Genomic DNA, 18,353 nt, shown 5'->3' with positions numbered 1-18,353 from the left:
GGAACAGTAGCGGACCTAGTATGCTTCCTTGTGGAACACCACAGTTTACTGTGAGGGGGGGGGATAGGGTACCGTTTACCTCCACCATCTGCTCTCTCCCCTCCAGGTAGGATTGCATCCAGCTCACTGATAGACTATCAAAACCAATTGCTTTTAGCTTGTCAATCAGAATGGTGTGATTGACAGTGTCGAAGGCCTTTTGTAGGTCCAGCATGACCATGCCGCAGTATTTGCCCGCGTCCACCTCTTGTTTGATGTGGTCGTTTAAATAGAGAAGGCATGTGTCAGTGGAGTGGGATGTTCTGAAGCCAGATTGGAATTCGTAGATTAGATTTTTTTCCGCAAGGTATTTTTCGACCTGTTCGTATACAATTTTTTCCATGACTTTCGAGATGGAGGTAAGGATAGAAACAGGGCGGTAGTTGCCTGGGTCTAATTTACTGCCTTTTTTGTGCAGAGGGGTCACTCTCGCAATTTTGAAGTCCTTGGGGACGTGTCCCTGTTTTATAGAGAGGTTTATTATGTGTGTGATGACTGGGGTGATGGCGGCTGCTGAGTCTCTGAGGAATTTGGAGGGGATGTTGTCATGGCCAGTGGCCTTGTTAGGTTGGAGGGCGCTCAGTTTTTTGAGTACCTCATCTGTTGTTACCATTTCCAGTTTGAAGTCGTCTTTGTGGACCCCTAGGTTTTTGTAGTAAGCTACTATGTGTTCTACCCCATAATGCCCTGAGTGGGAGGGTAGTTTGTTTACCAGTGTTGTGGCTATGTTTGTGAAGAAACTATTTAAGTAATTGGCTACATCCAGCTTTTCTGTGATGAGCGTGTTGTCCGTCTTTATGTTTATGTTTGAGAATCTGGTTTTAAGTTTTTTACTGCAGCCTAGTTGGTTATTGAGTAATTTCCAAAGTTCACGCGGTTTGTTTTTGTTTTCCTCGGTTTTGTCATTGATGAATTTTTTCTTTGCTGTTTTGATCATGGAGTTTACATCATTTCTTAGTCTGTTTCTTTGCAGTTTGAGTTCAGTCACGTGGGCTTGGAGTTCACTGCTCGTGCTTATGTTAAGCTTTGACTGACTTTTACGAAACTCAGAGCATTTTTTGTCTCTGGTTTTCATAGCGGTCAGTATTTCAGCGTGCATCCACGGCTCAGCGCGATTTTTTACCCTGGTGGTTCTTAGGGGGGCCATGTTGTTTAGTATCGTTGAAAATTTGGTTTTGAAGCCAAGCCATGTTTCTTCAACCAGTGTACCATTGAGCTCATCTGACCAGTCCAGACCAGACCAGTATTAACGATTGCAGAATGGGTACAATACAGTACAGCTCAATACAACAACAGTGGACTGGGGGATGAAGACCAGAAAAAGACTTTCGGCTTTTTTACATAAGGGTCCTCCATTTTCAATTCATCAAAACATTTAGAGACATACAAATATACAGTAGTTTCATAAAAATGCTAAAATGCTATTTATTGATTGATTGATTGATTTAAAACTTTATTAACATATTGCAGAATGGGTACAGTACAGCTCAATACATACAATTGTTAAGGGGATGCAGACCAGAGAAAGTCTTTCGTCTTGTTTACATCAGGGTCCCCCATTTTCAATTAATCATATTTCATATCTAAATCATATAATATCTCATTGCTAAATATATGCAATATATAATCTAATAATCCAATAATCTAAATCTAATATATAATATAAAAATGCTAAATGCATGGGTATTTTATTTAGTCTTTAATGTTAGCTTGCAAACTCAAATACTGTCTTGGTAAGCCTCATAATGAATTGTTTGGGGAAAAAAAGAAAAACATCGTGATGTGTATCGTGTATCGCCGAAAGGTCAGAAAATATCGTGATATCATATTTAGGCCATATCGCCCAGCCCTAGTCGTGAGCTGAATACAATCCTACCAGGAGGGGAGAGAACAGATGGTGGAGGTATCCCCCCCCCCCCTCACAGTGAACTGCTACTGTTCCTAATTTATGCAAATGTCATGTCGTCAGCTTGTGACTGCAACTTATTCCTGTTTGCGGACGACTCAGCCCTGCTGGTCTCTGACAAGAACAAGTTACAGGTTGAAAAAACCCTCAGCTCGGAACTAGGCAAAATCTGCATATGGCTCGCCGACAACAAACTATCATTACACATGGGCAAAACAGAGTCCATTCTCTTCGGTTCAAATAACAAACTCAGCAAGACCGACGGCTTCTCAGTTACAGTGGGTGACAATATTATCACAAGGAAAGATGAAATTACCTACCTGGGTTCCATCCTAGAGGCTAATCTTTCCTGTGACAAAATGGCATCCAATGTAATAAAAAAAGTCAACCAACGAACTCGATTCTTGTACCGGATCTCCTCTCTGGTAAACAAGAATACCCTGAAGACTCTGGCAGGAGCACTCATTCAAGGGTACTACGACTATGCTTGCACCTCATGTCATGGTACCAAAGCACCTCAAAGGCACTAAAAACCAAATTACAAACATCTCAAAACAAACTAGTCAGACTACTGCTTGACCTGACTCCTAGAACCCACCTCACCCCTGCCCACTTTGCCAACCTAGGATGGCTTAGAGTAGACAACAGAGTACAGCAACTTGCAATGGGCCTGGTCTACAAGATACACTACACAACCAAGGTACCCATGTACATGTCAAAATACTTCCCAAAGGTCAGTGAATACCACGATCACAACACCAGAGGGAGCTCCACAAATCATGTTAAACCCAGATTTGGCTCAAACAAGGGACTAAACACATTTCGCAATTATGCCACATCAATGTGGAACGCCCTACCCAAAGCTGTAAAGGAATGTGAATCACTACCCACTTTCAAAAACACTCTCAGAGAACACCTACGGGAGACTGCAATTCGAAACTGGCCCCTACAAATGTCCTAACCCAGTTGTACAGTAAAGACCAAGTATGGCTTTGTCAGTATTCCAATGTACAGTGTACAGTGTTGTCGTCCCCCCTACCTAACCCCCCCCCCCACCTGATGTAGCACCTAGATGTAGCAGTACTGTCTATCTGTATGTCATGTGTGTCATATGATGAATTGAAAATGGGGGACCCTGATGGAAACAAGACGAAAGTCTTTCTCAGGTCTGCATCCTCTTAACAATTGTATGTATTGAGCTGTACTGTACCCATTCTGCAATCTGTTAATAAACTTTTCAATCAATCAATCAATCAATTCAATCAATCAAAACCTCCAATGTACAGCCCCACCCACCCAACCCCACCCCACCTCCTCCAATGTCAAATGTATATACATTCTTTTTCTGGACACTTTTTGTATCACAAACAGTACTGTATTTACAAATCTGGTATGTCATGAATGTATAGATCTATCTATACATTCTGTCTATCTGTATGTCGTGGGTGTCATATGATTAATTGAAAATGGGGGACCCTGATGTAAACAAGACGAAAGTCTTTCTCTGGTCTGCATCCCCTTAACAATTGTATTTATTGAGCTGTACTGTACCCATTCTGCAATCTGTTAATAAACTTTTCAATCAATCAATCAAAACCCAGAGCTAAATGTCATGCTTGAGACATACCAACTATAACAGGCGTGATTCTTTTTCGTAGCCTTTGTTTGCGAAGACGCTCTCTGATTGGCTAGCCCGCGTACAGCGAAGACCCTCTCTGATTGGTTTAGCTCCGAAGGGTCTCTTCCGCCTTGTACATATATATTCTCTGCTTCGAAGTGGTTATGCTTTGGCCCTCTTTCGAAGTGGGTTATGCTTAGAGTTAGGGTTCCTAACCATAACTCTAAGCATAACCCACTTCGAAAGAGGGCCAAAGCAGTCAAAGAAATGTGAAACAGTCCATGCAACAGGAAATACATTCCTTGTAAACAAGTTAACGCCTTCTATAGAACAAGAACATGTGTTGTTATCCTCTGGAAACATTTGGCCTGGGACCAATCTTAGATCTTAGACAAAGTGCTAAACAAATGCAGAGGAAGCTTGCCTTTCTGCATGCTTACAGTCGAGACAGTTTGAAGTAGTCTATACATCAGAGATCTAAAGTTTACTTTCACATTGTGATTGTAATAATAAAACTTTATTTGTGTAGCACCGTTCATACAGAAACTACAGCTCAAAGTAATTCACAACAGAAAAAAGACAGGCATAAAATGAGCACATAAAGTGCAGACATATAAAATCACAGTTATTCACATTAGGATCTAACATCCCAACAGGCCACCTTGTTTATGGGTTGATTCAGTTTTAGTTGAAGAAAGCAGGAAGCCGGACCAGCACTCTCAGATTCAATAATCTTTTAATGGCAGCTTGAAACATACATGTTTCGGAACTATGGTTCCTTCATCAGTGTTTGGCTAGCAATAATACATCAGTCAAAATGGTGGTTATATACATCGGGTCGGCAGGAAATGACATCACGACGCAGGTGTGCCTGGGTTTGTTGGTCTACAGTGACCATAGGAATGACCTATCAATATAAATATAAAGTCTAATCCTAAATACACAAATTATACATATATACCAAAATCAAAATACCTAGAAGGAATGAATGAAGAGAACGTTTCCTTTAAGCGCCTTATACCATTATTATTATTATTATTATGTTTAATTATGATTGTTGTTGTTTTTAAGCAAGAGTTATGGTTTTCCAAGGTTGTTCATATGAGAATTTTTTTTGTTTGGTAAATACGGTAAGGGGCTGAATTTGCCCTAGAAACTTTGGGCATGTTATATATCTTGTTTCTGGTAATAATTGTAATTTTGATTTTGGTATATATGTATAATTTGTGTATTTAGGATTAGACTTTATATTTATATTGATAGGTCATTCCTATGGTCATTGTAGAGCAACAATCCCAGGCACACCTGCGTCGTGATGTCATTTCCTGTCGACCCGATGTATAACCACCATAACCACTGTAACTGAGAAGCCGTCTGTCTTACTGAGTTTGTTATTTTCCGCTAGGTACTTTTCAACCTGTTCGTAGACTATTTTTTCATTGCAGGTGGTAATTATCAGGTGTTTAAAGCGGATGTCTACCGGGAACAAGGGCAGTTTTGATTTGGAAAAGACGGGGCAATCATAGTTTTTTGACCACACCACAAGCCACACACACGTTAATATTCACAGTTTGTTTTGTAATTTGTTCATTTGCTTTCGTTTTGGAGTTGTGCATCCTATGTTTGGAGATCGATGGGATCGCAATTAAACATCGCAATCTGAACTTGATACGACTCAACAGAATTAATTGTTTGCTGGAAAAGGTGCGTCTGAAAAGTTTTACCCCGTTTTGATCGCGGCTGATGACGTTTGAGATTTGCCGATACACACCCCATCAGTGCTTCCTGAAAACACTAAATTAAAACAGTGTGTTACATGGTGTACATGGAGGGAACAGAAAACAATTGACAAATAAAACAAAACACAAAAGAAATTATTAACTTGAAACATATGCTGCGTAATCACAAGGTCCTGGGTTAAAAATCCGGCCCAGAACATGTGTTGCATGTCCTGATGTCTTCCCCCATCACTCTCTGACTGTCCTATCAATGAAAGCACAAAAATGCCCTAACATTTGTTTAAACAAAGGTAAAATAAACACATGGCTACAAAACACCAGGCCAGACCGAACATAGAGGGGCTGAACTGCTAGGGTTTAAAAATAAAATTTTGCTGAGGTCCATGATTGTCTGCAGCCAGGCAGGCACCATAGACCACATTGGCCAATCGGGTGAGGCTGGAACCATCAACCACCAATGGAGAGGCAGGATTGGAACATCAGGGAACAGCATTGGCCAATGGAGAGTTACCTGTACCTTAGGTGACACTGGAGAATGAAGACAAAATAGCAAAGACTGGAAAGGCATAACCCACAGTCATTGGATGTACTGTAACACTGGCTTTGCAGTAAAAAGGACAGACTGGCGCTAGAATGGTTGAGACGCTCTTGTTCTTGCTCCATACAGAGAATGTGAGATTAAGATGTTTTATTTGAATACATTTCTAAACATAATCTGTAATCTTGGGATATAATGAAGCCTCAGTAAACCACCCATGTGTCTATCTAAACATGGAGTCCAGTGCCCAGAGTGGTTAAGACCCCTGCTGGCCTAGGATCAAAGCCAGAACCACAACCTTCTCTCCTGTGTCTCCCATACTCTGTCTCCCTCTCAGCCTTCTTACTGTCTCAGTAAGGAATGCTAAACCTAGGCTAGCTTGCAGCTAGATAGCTTTCTACTGAACGAACGGAGAGGACATTCTTGTCTGACTCTGCAGAAGATGGTAAGCTTGTTTCCGTTAGCGTGTTCCTTTAAGCCCATAGCTCAAATATCTCAGATTCAGATTACTTTAATCGCCATTATGTTTACAAAACACATACACAAATAAAAAAGTGCAAAACAGTACAAAACGGTGATACAACTTTTTTCACAAAAGAATTAAAAGTATTAATTTCACTGAAGGCTGGGATACAAATATTTCAGATATGAGAAAGAAAATGTTTTATAGATGAAAAGTCCCCTGGACAATAAATTGGAGTGTATTTCCGCAGTAAGATTAGATTAGATTGTACTTTATTGTCATTATATTTGCATACAACGATATTTGGGACTCAGTAATAAAATCACAAGTAATAAAATAAAAACACAAAATCCTATACAGAAACATTAAATGCTATACAATAAGACAATGTTACAGTCCTGTACAATATACAAAATAACAACAATATACAGAATAGCAATACACAACTAACAATCACAGTGTCAGTGTATATGGGTGGGTATTGCACTGTGGATATTGCTCATCAGGATGTTGCACAGTGTGGGAGGAGGGGGAAAGGTGAATTATTAGTGCATGTTAGAGTTCAGGGTGGTGATGGCAATATTCTTTTTTGACATTCAGCGTCCATGTGGTAAGAGGGGGAGGCACTGTCGCCCAGCGTCCATACCCCTCTCCAGGGGGTGGGGTAAGAGGGGGAGGCACTGTCGGCCAGCGTCCATACCCCCCTCCAGGGGGTGGGGTAAGAGGGGGAGGCACTGTCGCCCAGCGTCCATACCCCCCTCCAGGGGGTGGGGTAAGAGGAGGAGGCGCTATCGCCCAGCGTCCATACCCCTCTCCAGGGAGTGGGGTAAGAGGGGGAGGCGCAGAGCGAACCCTTCGTCACTTCACGGCGGGTGTTAATGAACCCTTCGTCACTTCACAGCGGGTGTTAATGAACCCTTCGTCACTTCACAGCACGGCAGGTGTTAATGAACCCTTTGTCACTTCACAGCGGGTGTTAATGAACCCTTCGTCACTTCACAGCACGGCAGGTGTTAATGAACCCTTCGTCACTTCACAGCACGGCGGGTGTTAATGAACCCTTCGTCACTTCACAGCATAGCACGGCGGCTCTCTGGTGGGGGAGTCTTCTAGGCCAGGGGGGGAGAGTCATCACCATACAGGTCCCCCAAAATCATACAGCAAAGCTTGGACCTGCTTTGACAATTCCTCCTCCTCCTCTTCCTCCTCATCTGTCACCACAAGATGGAGCCAGGGGTGCAGCAACAGCTCCTCTAGGGTTGGTCGGTCTGCAGGGTCTTTAGAAAGACATCTCTGCAACATATGGTTGCATCCTGGAGGGCAAGAGAGAGCTAGAGAGAGAGAGAGAGAGATTGTGGTGAAAATCTTTGCTGTGTGTAATATGTCTGCATTTACATGTTAAGCTCTTATCTAGAGCAACTATAAGTGCTTAAGTGCTCCAGTAAAGTTTGCACAAATTCAGGTATTGGCAACATAGCAAGTAGGCAGAGAAAGCAGCACTAAGAGCAGGTTAACAGCCCAGTCAACAGCCTGAGCACAGGAAGCCTAAAATAAAGATGTTCCACAATGAATGATTAGGCTACTAACAACAAGGACTCTTTTTGCGCGCGTGTGTGTGTGTGTGTGTCTTACCAATGTAGGGATCAAGGTCAAGGTAGAGGACCTCTTCGACACCCCTGAAGGGGATGTCACCATGTAGCATGTAGTACAGCACCACCCCCAACTGCCACACTGTGAACTCCACTGCCTTGTAGGCCTCAGTGAGATACCACTCTGGAGGAGTGAAATCAGGGGTTCCTGGAGAGACAGAGAAAGAAAACAATATGAAGAGAAGAAGAAGAGAGAGAGAGAGGGAGAGACAGAGAGAGAGAGAGAGACAGAGAGAGAAACAATATGGAGAGAGAAACAATATGGAGAGAGATAGAGAGACTACACTTCTTAACAACCTGTGGACTATACCAAGACATCAGAGACATGCAAACACCCAAAGAGACTTTGAAATCATTGGCAAATAACTCAAAACTCCCATACCTACTGGGAGAAATACAACAATGTGCAAACACAGCAGCAAGATTCGTGAGCTGCTGTGACAAGAAAAGGACATCCAATGGAATGCAACCACCATAAAGACTGTCAATCACACAAAATATTCCTTCTGTACTACATGTAAACGTATGTTTCCCATGTCAATAAAGCAATAAAGAGATCGAGAGACAAAGGGCTGGGTAGTGAAGGGTCAGAACAGAACAGGGCAGCATACCTGCAAAATCCGTATACAGTCCATCATGCAGGTCGCAGCCACAGCCAAAGTCTATGAGCCTGAGGCGCGGGACATCAGAACCGGTTTCTACCAGGATGTTGTCTGGTTTAATGTCCCGGTGCAGAACTCCTCTAGAGTGGACCTCTATTACAGCCTGAACCAGCTGCCTCATGAAGACCTGGAACATACAGAGAGAGAATGTTGATGAAACATACAGAGAGAGAATGTTGATGAAACATACAGAGAGAATGTTGATGAAACAGACAAACACACACACACAAACACACACTTACACAAACACACACTCACACAAACACACATACACACTCACACAAACACACACTTACACAAACACACACTTACACAAACACACACTCACACACACACACACACATACATACACAACACAAACCACCTAATACACACACAACACAAACCACCTACCTTGGCTTGGAGCTCCGGCAGCACCCCTTCTCTACAGATGTATCCCCTGAGGGTGGTGCACGGGACGGGTCTCTCCAGGACTAGCAGTACCTCCTGCTCCAGGCTGTACCAGTCCAACAGCGCCACGGCTGCGCTCTGTCCCGGCTCCTCTGCCACCCTCAGCAGGAGCTGCACCTCCAGGGGGACCTCATCCATTGTTGAGCCTGTCACCTGGGTGTAGGTGACATAGTTCTTGGGGATGTGTTTTATCACCACCTACAGGACAGACACAAAAACACTATTCTATTGTCTGCAACACTTAGAGACATAATGTCAAGCAAATGTTCTATACATGTATGTATGTGTGTGTGTGTGTGTCAATTAACTTTGAATCTAATCAATTCAAAATGTAAACTGAAATTCTCATTTACATGTTAATGATGTAATGATGTGATCCATTCTCATGTATTGTCAATTGTCAATTCAACCTTCTCGTGCCTGAAAGTGTTTAAATGTTTTACTTTGTTTGAATACAAATCAACTTTCTTTCATTGAACTGATCCCAACCCAGGTGTGTATGACTCACCGGTAACTTGTCCTCTTTGCGATAGCCGGCCCACACGGTTCCAAAGCCTCCGTCCGCCAGAAACTCCTGTTCCTCATACCGGAGCTCAAAAGTCGCTTTGACCTGCTTTGACCATTCCTCCTCCTCCTTCTGCTGCTCTTCCTCCTCCTCATCATCTGTCACCACAAGATGGAGCCAGGGGTGCAGCAACAGCTCCTCTAGGGTTGGTCGGTCTGCAGGTTCTTTAGAAAGACATCTCCGCAACATATGGTTGAATCCTGGAGGGCGAGAGAGAGAGAGAGATTTTGGTGAAAATCTTTGCTGTGTGTAATATGTCTGCATTTACATGTTAAGCTCTTATCTAGAGCAACTATAAGTGCTCCAGTAAAGTTTGCACAAATTCCAGTATTGGCAACATAGCAAGTAGGCAGAGAAAGCAGCACTAAGAGCAGGTTAACAGCCTGAGAACAGGAAGCCTAAAATAAAGATGTTCCACAATGAATGATTAGGCTACTAACAACAAGGACGCTTTTTGCGCGTGTGTGTGTGTGTGAGCGCGTGTGTGAACGTGTGTGTGTGTGGGTGAGCGTGTGTGTGTGTCTGGGTGTGTGTGTGGGTGAGCGTGTGTGTGTGTCTGGGTGTGTGGGTGAGCGTGTGTGTGTGGGTGAGCGTGTGTGTGTGTGTCTGGGTGTGTGGGTGAGCGTGTGTGTGTGGGTGAGCGTGTGTGTGTGTGTCTGGGTGTGTGGGTGAGCGTGTGTGGGTGAGCGTGTGTGTGTGTGTGCCTTACCAATGTAGGGATCAAGGTCAAGGTAGAGGATCTCGTCGATGCTCTTGAAGGGGTAGTCACCATATAGCATGCAGTACAGCACCACCCCCAACTGCCACACTGTGAGCTCCACTGCCTTGTAGGCCTCAGTGAGATACCACTCTGGAGGAGTGAACTCAAGGGTTCCTCCTGGAGAGACAGAGAAAGAAAACAATATGAAGAGAAGAAGAAGAGAGAGAGAGAGACAGAGAGAGAAACAATATGGAGAGATAGAGACTACACTTCTTAACAACCTGCCCACTATACCAAGACATCAGAGACATGCTTCCCACAAATTGCAAACACCCAAAGAGACTTTGAAATCATTGGCAAATAACTCAAAACTCCCATACCTACTGGGAGAAATACAACAATGTGCAAACACAGCAGCAAGATTTGTGAGCTGCTGTGACAAGAAAAGGACATCCAATGGAATGCAACCACCATAAAGACTGTCAATCACACAAAATATTCCTTCTGTACTACATGTAAACGTATGTTTCCCCATGTCAATAAAGTAATAAAGAGATCGAGAGACTGGGTAGTGAAGGGTCAGAACAGAACAGGGCAGCATACCTGCAAAATCCGTATACAGTCCATCATGCAGGTCGCAGCCACAGCCAAAGTCTATGAGCCTGGGGCGCGGGACGTCGGAACCGATTTCTACCAGGATGTTCTCTGGTTTAATGTCCCGGTGCAGAACTCCTCTAGAGTGGACCTCTATTACAGCCTGAACCAGCTGCCTCATGAAGACCTGGAACATACAGAGAGAGAATGTTGATGAAACATACAGAGAGAGAATGTTGATGAAACATACAGAGAGAGAATGTTGATGAAACATACAGAGAGAGAATGTTGATGAAACATACAGAGAGAGAATGTTGATGAAACAGAGAGAGAGAATGTTGATGAAACAGAGAGAGAGAATGTTGATGAAACAGAGAGAGAGAATGTTGATGAAACAGAGAGAGAGAATGTTGATGAAACAGAGAGAGAGAATGTTGATGAAACAGAGAGAATGTTGAGGAAACAGAGAGAGAGAATGTTGATGAAACACACACACAAACACACATACACACACAAACACACACTTACACAAACACACATACACACACTCACACAAACACTTACACAAACACACAAACAAACACTTACACAAACACACATACACAACACAAACCACCTACCTTGGCTTGGAGCTCCGGCAGCACCCCTGCTCTACAGATGTATCGGAAGAGGTCGGTGCACGGGACGGGTCTCTCCAGGACTAGCAGTACCTCCTGCTCCAGGCTGTACCAGTCCAACAGCGCCACGGCCGCGCTCTGTCCCGGCTCCTCTGCCACCCTCAGCAGGAGCTGCACCTCCAGGGGGACCTCATCCATTGTTGAGCCTGTCACCTGGGTGTAGGTGACATAGTGCTTGGGGATGTGTTTTATCACCACCTACAGGACAGACACAAAAACACTATTATTCTATTGTCTGCAACACACAATGTCAAGCAGATGTTCTATGCATGTATGTATGTGTGTGTGTGTCAATTAACTTTGAATCTAATCAATTCAAAATGTAAACTGAAATAGTAATTTACATGTTAATGATGGGACATCCATTCTCATGTATTGTCAATAGGCTAGGCTACATAATTCAACCTTCTCGTGCCTGAATGTGTATACATTTTTTACTTTGAATACAAATCAACTTTCTTTCATTGAACTGATCCCAACCCAGGTGTGTATAACTCACACGTAGCGTGTCCTCTTTGCGATAGCCGGCATACACGGTTCCAACGCCTCCGTCCGCCAGAAACTCCTGTTCCTCATACCGGAGCTCAAAAGCCGCTTTGCCCTGCTTTGACCATTCCTCCTCCTCCTCATCTTTCACCACCTCCTCCACTTCCCATTCATCCTCCTCATCCTCCTCTATCCAACCACTGTTGGTCTGTGCGTGTATGTCATTGGTGCCTGGAGAAAGAGGAAAATCATAAACACGATGAGTTTTGATGCATGCGACACATGGTTTCCAGGCAGGAGTTACAGCTACGTTGTGAATCAGGAGATGTTAGAGGATTTTAGTAACATACTCAATTATAACTATAATGACAAACCATTCTCTCAGTGAGACAAAGATAATAAATGTATGAGAAAGGTCATGCAATAATGGACAAATACTATTGAATGAATTGTTTTCTATATTGTATCTACATCATTGTGGATGCAAAATACATTTAAATGGCACTTATAGGGATACATTTTCGGGGGACGAATTAATATCAATTTAGGGAAGGATTCTGCAATCATATTATCAGAATAATAACATGTATGATGTGATTTAGGTTGTATTATAATTAGGGATGCTCGATATTGGCTTTTTTACCGATACCGATATACCGATATTGTCCAACTCTTAATTTCCGATACCGATATCAACCGATACCGATATATGCAGGGTTTCCCCCCCCCCCAAAAAATGGAATAATTTCAGGTAATTAACATTACATATCTCTTGTTGTGGAATTAACATTATGCATACTTTTGACAATAAATAAAATCAGAATTTGTTCTTACTTGCTTGCCTGGGTAAATAAAGGTTATAGAAATGTAAAAAAAATAAATAAAAAATTGAAAACAGATACCGATATTTTCCGATATCACATTTTTATGCCGATATCGGCCAATAATATCGGTAGGCCGATAATATCGGACATCCCTAATTATAATGGTAGCATCATACTATCCGAATCATAACATGTATGGTGTTATTTAGGTTGTATTATAAATTATGGTAGCATCATACTATCAGAATAATAACATGTATGATGTTATTTAGGTTGTGTTATAAATTATGGTAGCATCATACTATCAGAATAATAACATGTATGATGTTATTTAGGTTGTATTATAATTGTAGCATCATACTATCAGAATAATCAAATGTAGATGTTGTTATTTAGAATGTATGTTAATGGTAGCATCTTACCACTGATGGATGGATGGATGCCAAGATGAGGTTCTGGGTCCTCCTGAATGACATCACGGATCCTTTCCCTCCGGATGTATCTCGTCACCTGAAAGCCGGAAATCAACATGACGGCTCTTTCCACAGCAAAACGGTAGGCAAGGCACCCTGGTCTAGAAATGCAGGCTTCAATTTATGTTGTTTAGTCTATCTGTTCAGTACTGTTAAGTACTGTTCCAAGATGCACAATGAGAACTGCTGAGAGAATTGTTGAATATATATAGAACACAAATGTTCTAGCATGTTCTATTATGACATCATACTGTGACATCACAAATGTTCTAGGATGTTCTATTATGACATCATACTGTGACATCACAAATGTTCTAGAATGTTCTATTATGACATCATACTGTGACATCACAAATGTTCTAGGATGTTCTATTATGACATCATACTGTGACATCACAAATGTTCTAGAATGTTCTATTATGACATCATACTGTGACATCACAAATGTTCTAGAATGTTCTATTATGACATCATACTGTGACATCACAAATGTTCTAGAATGTTCTATTATGACATCATACTGTGACATCACAAATGTTGTAGAATGTTCTATTATGACATCATACTGTGACATGACAAATGTTCTAGAATGTTCTATTATGACATCATACTGTGACATCACAAATGTTCTAGAATGTTCTATTATGACATCATACTGTGACATCACAAATGTTCTAGAATGTTCCATTATGACATCATACTGTGACATCACACATGTTCTAGAATGTTCTATTATGTCAAATAACACGGTTCAATGACTTTATCTAAATCCAATCAATATTCCTAATGCCGTTTCAATGTAAGGTTATAAAAATAAACATATAAACAATACAATAACCTAAATATATAGCTTTGGCTCCTCTACAATACGCTTACCTAGGATTTGACTTGATTCAACAACAAAGCAGTCGGGGCAATGGCAAGCCGAAAACGGTCGAAAGTGTAGTTATTTTAAGTTTTGAATATTTTTTTACGACTGAGGTAGGTAGATTACATTTTTAGAGGCTAAAGTACAGAAAAAGGGTACCGTTGGGTACCGGTATCGATTCACAGGTACCGGTACCGTATTGGTTCAAATGTGAACGGTACCCATCCCTAATTATGACATCATGACATTCTGTTATGACATCATAACAGTGACATCATGACATTCTGTTATGACATGATGACATAAAAAAATGATATCCCAACCCAGGTGTATATGACTCACAGGTAGCGTGTCCTCTTTGGGATAGCCGGCCCACACGGTTCCAAAGCCTCCGTCCGCCAGAAACTCCTGTTCCTCATACCGGAGCTCAAAAGCCGCTTTGACCTGCTTTGACCATTCCTCCTCCTCCTCTTCATCTTTTACCACCTCCTCCACTTCCCATTCATCCTCCTCTATCCAACCACTGTTGGTCTGTATGTCATTGGTGCCTAGAGAAAGAGGAAAATCATAAACACGATGAGTTTTGATGCATGTGACACATCGTTTCCAGGCAGGAGTTACAGCTAGAAGGAGGTCCTCCTCCTCATTATCTTCCTCCTCCTCCCCCTCCTTCTCCTCTTCCTCCTTCTCCTCCCCCTTCTCCTCTTCCTCCTCCCCCCCCTCCTCCCCCCTCCCCTCCTCCTCATACTCCTCCAGGATCCACTGCAGGGCCTCCTTCTCCTCCTCCTCCTCCTCCTCCTCTGGGCTTTGGACATCAAGGATCCTTTCCCTCCGGAAGCATCTCGTCACCTGTAAAATTAATCCCAATCAGATTTTTTTATTAGTTGCTTTAGTTGAATCGTGTTCACGCTAAACATTTATTTAATGTTAAACTCTGTTGACGTTAATAAAAAAAAAAGTATTATATGTTTGACATATATTTAGTATTATTACATGGCGTTTTCACATTCGCCGAAATGCTTGCTTGTGATTGGTCAATAGCCCCCCGACAGCGGTCATTATCAGACAATAATGACCGCTGTGGGACAATAATGACCGCTGTGCGCAGCTGTTCGCAATCAAGCCCACTGACACACACTGTTTCAGTGCAATTAGACACTGCCGGTGTTCTGCTGCCGGCGATGACAGGGGGTGGAGCGACGAGCGGAGCCAGAACCAGTGTTGCGAGTCGATGTAAAATGAATTAGGTATATTGTTAGTAAGTTAGCCATGTAATAAGCGGGATAATGTATAGCTATACTCGATCATTGTCGCAAAATAATTGACCTTCACTGACGTTTAAAACACCTCGCCGAGGCGGCTCGGTATTTTAAACTCTGTGTCGGTCAATTATTTTGCGACAATGACCTCGTAGCTATACATTATCCCTTACTTAATAATAGTAGTAATAATCATAATAACAACTACAATAACAATAACAATATTAATTTACTACATGACTTTGAAAAGCTACTCACAGAGGAGACGGCGTGAAGGTTGTCCATCTTCTCCTGGCTGCAGGACATGGAGTTGACAAGCGGGTCTTGCACCCTGACCTTGTCATCCATCTCCTGGCTGTAGGAGGACACGGAGTTGCCCATCTGATGAGACACGAAAGAAGAAGATTACCGTAATATCCTTTTTTTTAATCCACTTTTTCTCCCCATTTTCTATTTTTCTCCCATCCCAATTTCGTATTTCCAATTCTTCCCTCCCCTGTCTTGAACGTTGCTAGACTATGCCTCCCACTGGTCGGCTGTAGTGAGGATAGAAGCCTTGCATCACGTGTCCCCTCCGGTACACGAGGAGGCAGCCTGTTTCATCTTTTCACCGCAGCAGCTCGAACTCTCAGTGGCGAGGAGTAACGCGTGGGAGGCTCACGCTGCCCCCGATACTTCCTGTTTCCGCCGCACCGACGTCACCCAACCGACCTGTAGGAGTCGCCCGCCGTCCACAACGTCCAATCCCCACCCACCGGCTTTCCCACCCCTAACACTTGCCAATTGTGTTAGTATGACGACCGGCCAAGCCGGTAGCAACGCTGAGAGCTGGGCTCGATACCAGCATATCCTAGGTTAGTGGCGAGTGCCTTGCCCACTGCGCCACTCAGCCGCAGAAGATTAATATCCTGTGGTCACATTAATATCTACCGGTATTCATAAAAACAGCAAAGATCAGAGGAAAGCTTCCAGACATCACAACACCATAAAGAGACCTGGAGGTCAGAGACACTGACGCCGAAAGAAAAGGAAAGTCAAACTGTACACAGACAACAAGAACAGAGCAAAATACTCTGATGTGTCAGCGGGAGACCAAGTCTTACTAAAACAAGACAAAACAGACAAGTTTACAACAACCTTTGACAAGACACCACACAAGGTTATCAGTAAAGATGGTAACAATGTGGTTGTCCAACAATCACCAAGTGGAGCGACCTATTCTAGGAACACCACGTTCGTCAAGAGATACTACACAGAGGATCCTGCTCCACAATCATCCAGCAAGACGCAAATAACATGGACTGAGGGTGAGGAGAAAGAAACCACACCTGACAGAGTCCGACGCAGAGACTCACACAACAGTGTTACAGACAAACTCTTAAATTGTCTCATCATTATCACATTAAATCCAGAACACCATCTCAATAATGAGTTCGGCTCACTTCAGCTTCTGAAATTGTTGTCGCCAGCCCATGGTATATACAATCTCTGAGCCCCAGAAACTATATATTGGTACATATACTATACAATATATCCAGGGACATTAGGTAATGAGACATAAATAAATACATGAATGAATAAATAAATAAGAAAGAAAGTATTTTTTGACTCCAGTCTTTAATAGGAAGAGAGATACCTGGTGTGTTCCTGTTTCTACTGAACCCAGCATCAGGGGGGTGTTCACACAGCTGAAATGCCCCGTCACTTGGAACCAACCAACAACTGAAAATGTTCTTTCTTTCTTTTTCTTTCTTCTTCCCCACATGGGCATGACCATGTCTGTCTCTCTACCTGTCTGTCTTTCCACCTGTCTGTCTCTCCACTGGTCTGTCTGTTGGCCAGTCTGTCTCTCTTGACATATATTTAGTATTAATAATAGTACAACTACAATAATAATAATAACAATAACAATATTAATTTACTACATGACTTTGAAAAGCTACTCACAGAGGAGACGGCGTGAAGGTTGTCCATCTTCTCCTGGCTGCAGGACATGGAGTTGACAAGCGGGTCTTGCACCCTGACCTTGTCGTCGCCCATCTCCTGGCTGTAGGAGGACACGGAGTTGCCCATCTGATGAGACACGAAAGAAGAAGAAGATTAATATCCTTTTTTTAATCCACTTTTTCTCCCCATTTTCTATTTTTCTCCCATCCCAATTTCGTATTTCCAATTCTTCCCTCCCCTAGACTATGTTGGTTAGAGTTTGGAATCAGGGCTGGTGTTCTATCGCCCTGCTCTAAGACAAACTCTAAGTGTGCCTAAGCTTAACCAGTGATAGAAACAGGCGTCACACGATTGGCGCAGATGTCACATGACCAGAAACGTCAGTGGCCAATCAGAATGCAGAAATGCAAGTTAGTTGGTAAAAGTATAGACGCTGCACGCTCAGCTGTAGACCCTGTATATGGAGCAATGGCTCCACCTATTGTTCATTAATGCTAATAGCAGATTTAATTATAATACAAAGTGTCATTAAATTCACACCGCAGTTTTCTTTTTTTCTTTTTTCAAAGATATGTAGTAATTGTAGGATAATATTTATGTTTCATTGACAAATCTCATAATTCATTATCAGGGGCATATGGGAGTACAAGGGAGGGGCTTGGGACAAAATGTTTGTCAGGATGTAATGAGAAGTTGTTTACATATACAGAGGTTGTGTTCTTACCAAGTAAACTATAAAAGAAGGAAGAGTCATTACGTCACTGTGTAGCACGTGAATGCACATTGGTGCCAAGTGTGAAAACGTTCAGTTGGGCCGACATTGAGTTGAATGGTATCGCCATCTTCTTGTTTATGATGGGTTATTACCTCGAATGTCACAATCATCTGCAATTTGT

At 42.5% G+C, this 18,353-nt stretch overlaps 2 protein-coding genes and 1 long non-coding RNA gene across 3 annotated transcripts in view; all 3 read right to left on the bottom strand.

Annotated features, from left to right (window-relative positions):
* Positions 1-6,737: 6,737 nt before the first annotated feature.
* Positions 6,738-12,259, bottom strand: LOC311233044 (serine/threonine-protein kinase pim-2-like). The gene is made up of 9 exons (XM_084319904.1): positions 12,100-12,259; positions 11,544-11,798; positions 10,933-11,110; positions 10,339-10,506; positions 9,573-9,829; positions 9,008-9,262; positions 8,564-8,741; positions 7,936-8,100; positions 6,738-7,634 (listed from the first exon to the last, which is right to left on the bottom strand). The coding sequence occupies exons 2-9, from the start codon at positions 11,736-11,738 to the stop codon at positions 7,435-7,437; spliced, it is 1,596 nt and encodes a 531-aa protein (XP_084176030.1). The 5' UTR covers positions 11,739-11,798; positions 12,100-12,259; the 3' UTR covers positions 6,738-7,434.
* Positions 12,260-12,261: 2 nt separating this feature from the next.
* On the bottom strand, positions 12,262-14,706 carry LOC311233046. Its single transcript, XR_014620000.1, has 3 exons — positions 14,594-14,706; positions 13,333-13,420; positions 12,262-12,317 (listed from the first exon to the last, which is right to left on the bottom strand). It is a non-coding gene; the product is annotated as an uncharacterized lncRNA (long non-coding RNA).
* Positions 14,707-14,789: 83 nt separating this feature from the next.
* Positions 14,790-18,353, bottom strand: part of LOC311233387 (uncharacterized protein) — a gene marked incomplete at its 3' end in the record, with an annotated part of 4,588 nt that continues 1,024 nt past the window's right edge. The window contains exons 2-5 of the mRNA XM_084320363.1: positions 17,458-17,583; positions 15,769-15,891; positions 15,000-15,100; positions 14,790-14,799 (exon numbers count right to left, since the gene is read on the bottom strand). Coding sequence (XP_084176489.1) covers positions 14,790-14,799; positions 15,000-15,100; positions 15,769-15,891; positions 17,458-17,583 — 360 coding nt within the window. The remainder of the gene's footprint in view (positions 14,800-14,999; positions 15,101-15,768; positions 15,892-17,457; positions 17,584-18,353) is intronic.

Source organism: Notolepis coatsorum (assembly GCF_963971535.1).
Source record: "Notolepis coatsorum genome assembly, chromosome: 8".
In the NCBI taxonomy this organism is placed as follows: Eukaryota; Metazoa; Chordata; class Actinopteri; order Aulopiformes; family Paralepididae; genus Notolepis; species Notolepis coatsorum.
The sequence above is the reverse complement of the archived record's forward strand: the minus strand, read 5'-3'. Positions and strand labels throughout refer to the sequence as shown.

What these genes read in the sequence shown, in the direction of transcription:
- LOC311233044 (XM_084319904.1), bottom strand. Translation starts at nt 11,738, where the DNA reads ATGGATGAGGTCCCCCTGGAGGTGCAGCTCCTGCTGAGGGTGGCAGAG. An exon ending in TGCCGGAGCTCCAAGCCAAG is followed by an intron (nt 11,111 to 11,543) that starts GTAGGTGGTTTG and finishes TGTATGTTCCAG; the next exon opens with GTCTTCATGAGGCAGCTGGT. An exon ending in TGACCTTGATCCCTACATTG is followed by an intron (nt 7,635 to 7,935) that starts GTAAGACACACA and finishes CTCTCTCTCTAG; the next exon opens with CTCTCTCTTGCCCTCCAGGA.